This window comes from Sturnira hondurensis, unplaced genomic scaffold (genome assembly GCF_014824575.4).
Source record: "Sturnira hondurensis isolate 20B ecotype Veracruz unplaced genomic scaffold, ASM1482457v3 Scaffold0020119, whole genome shotgun sequence".
NCBI lineage: Eukaryota > Metazoa > Chordata > Mammalia > Chiroptera > Phyllostomidae > Sturnira > Sturnira hondurensis.
Genome location: NW_028092750.1, coordinates 1707275 through 1717822, shown reverse-complemented (window position 1 = coordinate 1717822; position 10548 = coordinate 1707275). Strand labels below are relative to the sequence as shown.

The 10548-nt window shown below is 59.4% G+C and overlaps 1 protein-coding gene across 1 annotated transcript in view; it reads right to left on the bottom strand.

The window, feature by feature from the left end:
• Positions 1-199: 199 nt before the first annotated feature.
• BIN3 (bridging integrator 3) overlaps positions 200-10548 on the bottom strand; it is a 42453-nt gene continuing 32104 nt past the window's right edge. Inside the window, exons 5-9 of the mRNA XM_037028935.1 lie at positions 9790-9926; positions 9272-9312; positions 3951-4092; positions 3627-3761; positions 200-1048 (exon numbers count right to left, since the gene is read on the bottom strand). Coding sequence (XP_036884830.1) covers positions 902-1048; positions 3627-3761; positions 3951-4092; positions 9272-9312; positions 9790-9926 — 602 coding nt within the window. The 3' untranslated portion in view covers positions 200-901. The remainder of the gene's footprint in view (positions 1049-3626; positions 3762-3950; positions 4093-9271; positions 9313-9789; positions 9927-10548) is intronic.

Here is a 10548-nt window from a genome sequence, read left to right as displayed (position 1 = left end):
GTGAAGTGGCCTCCCAAAGGCAGGAAGGGTGACAGGGAGAGTGAGCCGAGCGCCCTTGCACCTGGCCTTGGCTGCTGGCTGCTCAGGGGAGAGGATGCTGTAGGGGCCCTGCCGGCTCAGCAGGGGCAGCATTACCCCCCAAAAAACCTGAGTGGCTCTCCCCTCCTTTCCCTAGTTACAGCACAATAAAACAAGGACATTTTATTGAAAACTTTACTTGAAAAAATAAAATTCCAAATATCCAGGTGAGACACAAACCCACTGCTGTGGCTTTGAGGCCCGTGAATTGGTCTGTGACGTTTTTTTGTGGTAGGACATTTGCACAAGGTGAACCTGTTACCTAGGGAACCTTCAAGCTGGGGGTCTTCCCTGCCCTTGACTGAAAGGGTAGAAGTGGGCTAAGCAAGCCTCTGTGGTGCTGGGAACCCGAGCGAGGGCTCGTCAGGGCTGGGGGACCACAGCACTCATTCTCCCAGGCAGTGTCGTGACCCTCTCCTAGGAGGGAGAGTGGGGGAAGGCCGCAGGATGGGTGGACTCCCCAGGACAGGTCTTTAGGAGGTAGATTCGAGCTGACCGTGCGAATGGCCGAGACCACCTGCAAGCTGACAGAGCCTGTCAGCTGGCTCAGAGGGGACGCTCGGCCAGGGCAGCTCTGGAAATAAGAAAGTTCTAGGCTTCTTACCTGTCTGGGGGCTCCTGCTATGGGTGGGGAGATGGCAGCCTGCTTGGGGCTCTGGGTGCCAGGCTCATTCCAAAGGGCTGCTGAGGCAGGGCGGGGGAGCCATGAGCCCGACAGTTCTCCCAGAAGGCCCCTTGATAGCTGAGGCCCGGGCCCACGCTGGGCAAGGTCAAAGCCTGGAGAGGCTGACCTGTGCTCCAGGAGTCTTCCAGGGTCTGAGGCTCAGTCATCAGCCACAATAGAGAGGGCTCTGAGTTCGCTCAGTTTAGCCTCGTTCTCCCGTTCCCGCTGTTCATCGGAGTGGCCAGGCTGGTCCAGCTGTTGGCTCAGGTCTCCGAAGATCTTGTGCATTTCAGAGTAGTAGACCACCTGAGTGAAAGGAGGGGCAGGTCAGGGGGGTTGGGCTCCTGGCCCCCAGCCCCACCCCCTCTGGGCCAGGTTCTGCTGGTCCTTCCACCGCTGCCCTCTCCCTCAGCGTTATCTCCCTAAACTGCATGGAAACCAGGGAGGAGTGAACCAACTGCCTGAAGCCCTTTGGGACGGCCCACTGCCTGGGGTGGCAGTAAATCACCGGGCAAGGGAAGCAACAGATCCTCAGGAGGCAGGAGGTAGAGGTGGGTGCTCTGCCTTCTTTTCAGGCAGCACAGTGGGGTGCATGTACTAGGTGGTGGGGGGGACAGCATGGCCCAAGGCTGGGGATGGGGGAGTACAAGGACCCTTGGCAGGTTCCGGGGGGACCAGGGAAACAGGCACTGTGACTACAGCTCACTGCTTCATAGAAGTGAGGAGAGGGCAGGGCAGGTTCCCAAAGCCCCGAAGGCTGGTCTTTGGAAGGTGACAGTGGTGATACTTCTTTGCTTTCCATTCCTAACCCACTTGTGTCAGTGTCAATCATGCCTAAGGTGCTCGGCCCAGGGAGACTCGATGTCAGGGACCGGGGGTGGTGGGGGGGGTGGCATGGGTGACACTCACACACAGGGCTGAGGTCTGCCTGGACCCAGGGCCTGAGTGGGCAGGACAGAGGTTTTGCCAGGAGAAAGGACAAGAGCCATTCTTGCCTCAGCCTCCACCTCGTGACAAATGAAAGTGCGCATTTCCATGAAAGTGTTCCACACTATTCAAAATGTCTACATTTTATCATCAGGTCCAAGATGTCCTTGGGGGAAAGGCCCTTTACTACTGTAAAAACCCGGAGTGCCATTACCAGTAAGGGCACACTGCACTGCGAATTTGGTGGCAGGATCATGGCTGAACTGCTTCTGAGGAAGTCTCCCACATCCAGGACTGAGGAGCGAAATCAAGGCTCTCACGTCCTGCCACCTCAGGGCACAGGGCCTGGGCTAGTGCTGGGGGAGGGCAGGGGATGCCCCCCGCCCCCCTCAGCTGCACTGCTGGCTGAGTCATTAGGATGCTCACTTCTCCAGTGACTAATGGCAGGGCGGCTGAGGGAGGGGAGGTTGGTGCCAAGGAGGCAGCAACACCCCCGGCCACCCAGCTGCCTGGTGACAGGGCATCCCGAACTCCCCAGCTGCTCCACCCTGGGCACGCTGAAGCCTCCTCCCCTGGAGCTTCCTCCCCAGCACAGGATGGAGGAGGCAGGGCAGCCTGCAGGGGGCAGGGGCTGGGAGCAGGGGTGGTGCTGGCCTAGGAGGCACGGTGTTCAGGAGGGAAGACAGAGGGCTCCTTAGGGCCCTGCCACAGGGCAGGGCGGGACAGGCCACAGGCCTGGGAGGAAGCTGCTGGAAGGAAGCCCTCACCTACAGGGCAAAGCTCTGGGGCAAGGGTGGCTTTCTGTCTCACTTTACCTCAGCAACCAAGGACATGATCACAAACAAGTCCCAGCCCAACATCAACCCTGCTCAGGGTTCCTGATGCCAAGTACAAGCCCCACGGTTTTGGTGTGCTTTAAACATGGCAGGCTGTGAGGCAGGAATCAGGCTTTTCCTTGGGCCTCTGTGATCGTGGACTCTGCAAGGAATGACAGTGTCCGCTGGGGGGCGCCAAACACCAAGGCCAAGAGCTAGAGGGCGGGAGGTGGATGGAAACCCGAGGAGCCTTCACCTTTGTTACCTGGTGGGGACAGGTGGGAAAGGTGTCAGGGTGATGAGCACCTACGGTCAGCTGGGGGGCACACGTGGGCGAGAGCCCCTGGCTTCGGCACCTCAGCCTTTCCTCTTTTACAAACAGGGACTAATCCCTGCAAATGGCCTGAAGGACGGGAAGTGAAGGGGACAAGGGGGGCAGCAGCTGCTACACCCATCGCACACTCATGTCCCTACACCCCCGAGTGGCAGGAGACACGGCTTGCTGGCTGCCTGGCCCCGGTGCTTCTGCTGGGCACTTGCCCCCACGCCCCCACCTGCCTCTCCTGCTGGAAGGTGCACCATGGTCCTGGGCCCCAAGTGTGGCTCTCCCCAGGGTTCAGGGGCCCCTCCAAGGGTTGCTGAAAGTCCAGGTACTCTGTGGTCTCCCACCAAAGGAAGAGGGACTAACTGGGTGGGCATGGGGGTGCAGGGTCCTCAGAAAAGGGACTTCACCCAACATGCCTCTATCCCTGACTTCCTGAGCACACCAGGCAAAGAATCCGCCCGTCAAAGTGAGGGGCTGACGGTGCAGTCTCCTTTGTTCTTGTTGCTGGGGTGAAATATGAGCGAGACCTTGAGGGAAGAGCTGTTAAACAAGAAACCTCGTCCTAGGGTGGGACCAACCAAAGGGCAATGCAGGAATAAAAACAGAAATTCCAGCACCTGACCAGATGCTGCTGGCTCCCTTCCTTGGGGACGGCGCTGGGGCCAGGCTGGGTGGCTGTCTTGGCAGAGAGCAGCAGAGGCCCCTTCCGGTGTGGGGAGTGGCAGCTGCCGTGAGGCGTGTCTGCAAAGCCCATGACTATCTCCGGAGAGGAAGCATGGGGCCAGCCCTCGGGGCCCAGGGTGCGGGGCTGCCTCACCTGCGCTCGGATCAGGGACTCGAAGCTGGGCTGGAAGTAGTCGAGTCGGCTGCTGTAGAACCTCGGCATCTCATCCATGAGCTGCTTGTTCTTGGCCTCAAAGTCCTCCCGCACAGGCCGAAGCTCTTCTCGGGCCTGGGGAACAAGAGCCTGGCTATCAGAGCCCCCAGTGGCTCACCCAGCCTCCCTGTTGGGGGTCCCGTGCGTGTGCACGTGTGTACAGGGGGCAGTCAGAAGACCAGGTGTCTTGACCCTACAGCCCCTGGGCTTGCCCCCAGGGAATGGGAGCCCTGTGGCCCACTGTCCACCCTCCCTCCTGGGTACCTGGTGGAGTTTGGCCAGCACTGGCCCTGTCTTCTCCTTTTCTTCGTACTTCTCCACCTTGGCCTGCAGCCTCCTGTAGTCCTGCAAGGCCTGCTCCCGCCGTTTCACTGCCATGTTGAGGCTTGGGAAGACACTGCCAAACCTGCCGACACGGGCGGGTTGGATGCATGCGGCCTGTCGTTCACTCAGAAACATACTGAGCGCCCGCCCGTGAAGTGCCAGGCCCTGTTCTGGGTCTCGGGGGTTCTGCTAGGAATGAGACAGGTGGGGCCCCTGCCCTGGGGAGCTCAAGCTGCTCGGAACCTGTCTAGGGTCAAGCCCAGGAAAAGAACGAGGCTAAGGGTCACGCCACTGGCCTGAGCAAGACACAGTGGTTCGTGAGTCTATAAGGCCACTTATGCTGCCACTGTCCCTACCCTCAGCCTCACACCACGGAGTCCTGTAAAAGTCATGGCAGAGTTGAAGACTCTGTGGAAGTCATCTGGCCAATATCTCCCTTTTACAAAAATGAAAGAAACTGAGGCCAGAGAGAACCTGACATGTCCAAGGTCACAATTAGGTAGTGATGGTCCAGTAGAGAACCCAGTGCCTCAGTTCTGCCTGGTACCTCCCCACCATCTCAGATGCCACCAGCAGGTGGCAGAATTGCAATCAAAACCTCCAGAGGCAATCACTTCACAAGGTATATACATGTCCTACCAGTATGTTGCATACCAGAAACTGATGTAACAACCTACATCCACTATCCTTTAATAATATGAAAAAACTCGTTTCATAATGAGGTTTCTAACAAGCCCCAAAGCCCCTCCAAACAAACACACCCCCACCGGCCGCTGTGGGCTCACCCTACTAGTGGCCTGCAGAGAAAGCAGGGGTGCCTCTGGCCCCACCCCTGAAATGGTCCAATGGCCCCACAGGGCGGGGGGGTGGAGGTTGATAAATGAATGGCGGGGAAGGCAAGGCAGCCCTGTGAGCAGGGCTTATTGAGATCAGGAGAAGATGAGGCGGGAGGTGCTACCATGCAGCTGGTGGAGACCCGGCCACGCCACAGAGGAACATGGCAGTGTGGCAGGTCTTCAGGGTTGAGAAGCCCAGGGAAGGTCAGCTCCTCCTGGAGCAACCCAGGGGAGATGAGGGGCAGGGAGGGGCTGCTGCCGGTTTCAGCCTTGCACCGAGCCGGAGCCAGGAGGGCGTCTGAGCTCATGGCTTGCCTTTAGGTAATTCACATACCACATGGAGAGTAATTTCCAAGTTGGGCTCTCAAGAGAACATGACCATCAATCTAATTTTTAAAAGCCTCAACAGCTCTGGCTGGTGTGGCTCAGTGGATTGAACAATAGCCTGTGAACCAAAAGGGTAGCCAGTTCGATTCCAGTCAAGGGCATGTGCCTGGGTTACAGGCCAGATCCCCAGTGGGGGCCGTGTGAGAGGCAACCAACCACACATTGATGTTTCTCTTCCTCTTTCTCCCTTCCGGCCCCTCTCTCTAAAAGTAAATAAATAAAATCTTAAAAAAAAAAAAGCTTCAACAAATCAAGAGTACATATCATATGAGCAACGAACACTTCTGCCAGGGAATGCAGAATATGAACTTGACCAAAGTAGCAACAGCTCCAAACAAAACTTTAGACCTGGGCAGCTGATTCTGATGAGAAAGGGGACTAAAGTGAGTCTTTCTCACTTACTGGGTATCCGCAACGGGCTCACCTCTAACTGGAAATGCGAAGCGGATAAGCCCATGCAAATGTCTCTGAAGCCTCAGCCACATGCCCCTTCGCCCAGCAATCAAGCTGATGTTTCTGAAGGACTGTTCTGCCAGGCAGAAGATGGAGGCCTCCTGGGTGCCAAGCGCACTGGCTGGGGGACTGGCCACCTCAGGACGCAGGGTCCCTGGGGTAGGTCTGAGCAGGTGAGCCCCTTGAGAGGAGCTGCGCGCATACTGCTCCCGCCCCAGGTGGCTGCTCTGCTGGGGTCCCTGCTGCTGGGGGGCCTGCCCCCTCCTGCCCCCCTTCCCCTCCTGGGAGGAGTGCAACCAGCAGTCGAGAGGCAGCAGGTCCACTAGGCCCGAGAAGCCATCACACCATCTCACTGTCCACGCCAACTGGACCAAGGGCCACCAGCAGTCACCCTGGTTCTCTTGTGAGAAGCAGCCTGCTGCCTGGATGGCCCCGGCGCCTGGGCCTCTGCTGTCCACGATGAGCAAGGCGTGGATCCAGCGGTTCCAGATTTCCACGTGCTGCCAGGCGACCTCAGTGACCGTGCCCACAGGATGCCACCTCAGCCTCCTGCCCTCTGTGAGGAAGAGGTGCTGTGGCGGCAGTTGCTCACTGTTGGTTAGACCCTCCAGGAAAACGCTTCCTTCGCCTGGTAACTTCCGCCTCCCCCAGCAGCACCCCTCAGTCAAACCACGAGGCCACCGAAGGCCCAGCTGACTAACTTCACTGTACACGGCCCACCGATCACCTGCACTCAGGTGGCTTTGGCCCCGGCCTGGGGATGCCTCAGGGGTACGGGCGGGTGTTGCTGTTGTCATAGTAAAGTGGAGACACCAGGGTCAGGCAGGGAAGATCAGACGGTATATTCTGAGTGGCCGACAAGACGTGTGGTGGTGGGGTACTCTGCAGTCCTGACTCTGGGTTGCTGCCCACTGAGGCCCCACCTCCCCACTGTCTACTCTGAGGCACCAGAACGGACTTTGCCAGCCCCACACGTCGGGTGTGTAAACAGTGCAATGCTGTGCGAGGGGAGGGCCTCATCTGGCAGCAGGATCCCCTTCCCCATGTGTGGTGCTTTACTGCTTTTCTCCACCTTCAGATCAGTGGAGGTAAGTTAGCACGGAGGTGAAGTTGAGCATGGGCTGGTCCCCAGGGCCTGGGTCCTTCCAGACGTGCCCCTAGGGGCTCCACAGAGGTACCTGATGGCTCACCTGGCAAGGGGGCGCCCAGCTCTCCCTGAGGTGTGAAGTCCGCACTTTCACCAGGCAGGCCACCACAGAGCCAAGGTGGGGCTGCCAGGCTCTCTACTCAGCGACCCGCTCCCCCTCCCCGGCCATCAGAAGTGAGGGGAACAGGGAGTCCCTCTGCTGGGGCCCCAGGGGAATCCGGGCACTGCAAGTGAGGCTTGGCTTGCCATTTCGGTTCTGCACACCTCCCCTGGGCCCACCGGCTGTGCAGCTACGAGAGTTGGTGGGGGGGCGGTGCTCCCTTTCCTTAGGCGGGAAAATGAACTCTGAGGACCAGGCCCTGGCCAAGGTCACGGGCTGGGTCAGGGCAGACCGGGACTGCTCATCTAGCACTTCCCCGCTCCGCTGCACCACACTGCCTTCCTTGGCAGGAGTCCTAGTGGCCCACCTCCTCCTGACACTGGCCTGGCTTCTGCACTAGATCATGGCGCCTAAGCTCTGTCTATCCTCAGACGGGAGGATGGGGCTGGGCCCCCACCACGGACTCGCTGAGGCTCTGCCCATAGCGACTGCCCACTTCTTGCCTGTCCTAAGGTTCAACAGTAAACTCTCTCCCTTGGGTAAGCCTGGGGTGAAGGCAGTGAGAGGAGGAGGAGGGAAAGGGGGAGGCAGATAGAGGCCGGCTGGGCGGTGGGCTGGGAGCAGCCGGTCCCGGTGGGGAATGCCTGCCATTCCTCAATCTGTGCCCACACAGCCGGCATCTTCCACCCACCAGGAAAGGGAAATTGAAAGCATCCCCATCCGACCATGTGAACGCAGCCCAGGGACTGGGGGATTAGAGGCCGAGCCCCCTGGGGGGAGGCTGGGGGCGGTGGGGTGGCCATGTGGCAACGTTCTTCATCAGAGGACAGGAAAGCTGCAGTTTCCTGTTTCCGGTGCTGGGGTCCCTGGGAGCTTCTCTCCTGGCAAGAGGAGGCAACAGGCAGCGCCGGTTTTCTGTGGTCGGGAGATCGCGTGTTGGCCGAGGATGCACGGCAGCCAGCCCAGGCAGCGGGCAGGCCCCGGGCTCATGTGGAGGTCAGAGGATCCGCTGCGGAGATGGTGCCCGCCCCCTCTGCCACTCACCCACCTTCCTGGCAGGTGGTGGGGCTGCTGGGTGGTGGGAAGCAGCCGGGATTTCTCCGCACTTGGCTTCTGAAGCCCAGCATCAGATTTCAAGGCTGCTTTGTTGGTTGTGAAATCAAGACGAGAGCCAGTGTCCCAGTCTTCTGAGCCGGTGTCCCCTGCCCAGCTCTGCCAGCCATGGGTGTCCACTCAGCTTTTGTTGCAGCTCCAGAGGCCCCTGTGAGTGGGGTCTGCTCTGCCTTTGGTGCTTTCCAGCCAGCTCCGAACCCTTGGTCCTGGAGACCTGAGTCAGAATGCTTCGAGCCCTGGGTTGCCTCGTTGGAGCCTGGCTGCTGTGCTCACGACCCTGTGACCCAGGGCCAGCACAGTTAGGGCCTGGGCCCAGGGAAGGAGCAGGGGTGCAGGGAGAAATCCCTCCTGTGCCAGATTCTGCCTCCCGCCGTGGCAGAGCCTCCAGGCAGCTCGACTGAGGCAGAACTCTCCAGATGCTCACCCCTTAGCCCTGGGCAGTGCAGGGGGGGCTCCACAGCCCCAGCACTGGGGCGGAGGTCAAACCTGCTCTCTCATCTCCCTCCGGGCCTTGACCCAGCCTCACAGTGATCAGCAGAGCCTCGGTGCCTGGGCCCGGTGAGGCCGCGGCCAGGGCCCCCCACGGAGAGGTAATCAAGTGCAGCTGCCGGCTGAGCGGGCCTTTCCAGGTCAGAGGCTGCCTGGGAGAGGCCGGGGAAGAGACGAAGTGATTTGGAAGCTTCAAGGCAATGCCCACCCTTAGGGGGCCTGGGGAATAGGCCGTCTGATCGCTGCCCAGAGCCTGCCTGACAGAACTTCTGACCCTTACAGGTCACGAGTTAGGAGTCTCCCCAGGCGGGACCCGGTGGCCGCACCCTTACCCATGTGCAGCCTCCCCCACATTTCAGAAGCCGAGTGCTTCGGGCAGCTGCTCCCCCCGTCCGGCTGGGGGATGAAAGGCCTCGTCTGACTCCACAGAGGGCTGGCCACGAGCCTTGCTGACTTAACTCAGCACGCTCTGGCCCCGCCAGTCTACCACCAGGGACAAAGGGAAAATGGTAGAATGGCCACTGGAGCAATGGCCGCGGCTTGCAGGGTCACAGGTGTCCTACAGCTACCAGGAGTGTCAACCCTAGGGCCACAGGACATGGAGCTGCCACCCCACTGCGCTCCCTGTCACCCCCATGTCTGAGGACAGGCTGCTGGAAGGGGAACCCAGTCTGCAGGCGGGTAAGGGCCCTGACCTAGTTCCCCGAGCCCCGGGGCCCCGGTGACCTCCACTCACTTCTTCAAGGGTTCAATCACTGTCTTCTGAATCTGGTTCACCTGTCAAAAGAAAAACCCAATGACATCAAAACCTGGGGAAGCCAGACTCTCCCTGAGGGGGAAGCTCCAGTTCCCAAGGACAGAAAGGGGACCTGACAGGCAGGGAAAGGATCAGGGCAGCACAGGTGAGGTGGGCACCCTAAGTGAGCCGGGTGAGGCAGAGATGGGGACCAGGAAGCTGGAGGGCAACAGGAGCGCCCTATCCTTGTCCCCGGAAAACCCTTCGCCTGCCCACTGCTATCTATCTGCCAAGGCCAACAGTGGCCTTGCTCAGCAGGGCGGCCAGTCATGGCCTCACTGGAGTGATGTGAGCTCATGGGGGCCACAGCGAGCAGGTCCACCAGGAAGAGCTCACAGGAGCTTGAGTACGGGTATGCGGGCCTTGGGGGCTGAGGGTGCCCTGAGCAAGGCCTGAGTCCTTTACATAGGGGTCCCTCCAGACAGAGCCACAAGAAGGGGAGACCCAGACCCTGTCACCTTTTCCTGGTTGAAGGCATCCATCCGCTTCATGGCCGTGTCCAGGGCGGTTATCATGTTCAGAAAGTCCTGGTCTTGCTCACAGAGGGGGTTGGAGAGCAAATCCAAGGACACCTTCACAGCAGATTTGGACATGGCTGTAAAAAGTCAGAGCTCAGGGACCTTGTGAAGGGACTGGCTTCCAGGCCTTGTTGCTAGGGCTCCCTGTCATCCCTCAGTCCAGGGCCTGTGCCCAGGTAACCTGCACCCACGGCCAGAGGCCACACAACCTACCAAGTGCCACAGAGTACCAGATGCTAGTCCTCACTGCATAATGCTCATTTCCGACCACCTGACGCTGCTCTGGATAATGTTTCAGTCACCTTTACCTGTGGGCAGTGACAATGTTCCCAACTCTGGGTTGTAACAAGCTCATCTGGATGGGAAGCCGTGAGAAATGTGGATGTCTAGCTGCAAAGTTCTAGGTTGGTAAGTCTGGAATCCAGGACTACGCATCTCAGAACACCTGTCCACGTGGCAGGGGTGCCGCGTGGCGTGGGGGCCGAGAGTGGCACAGCTCGCTACAGCAGGGGCAGGCTACTGTGAGGCGCCAGGGAGCCCGGACTGTGGGCTTTCAGGCCGCATGGTTCCTGTTGCCACGATTCAACTTTGCCACAGACGACACCTAAAGAATGGATGTGGCTGTGTTCCGATAAAACTTTATTGACAAAAGGAGGCCAGTTTGCTGTAACTAGGCAACTCCTGGTTTCAACGATATAC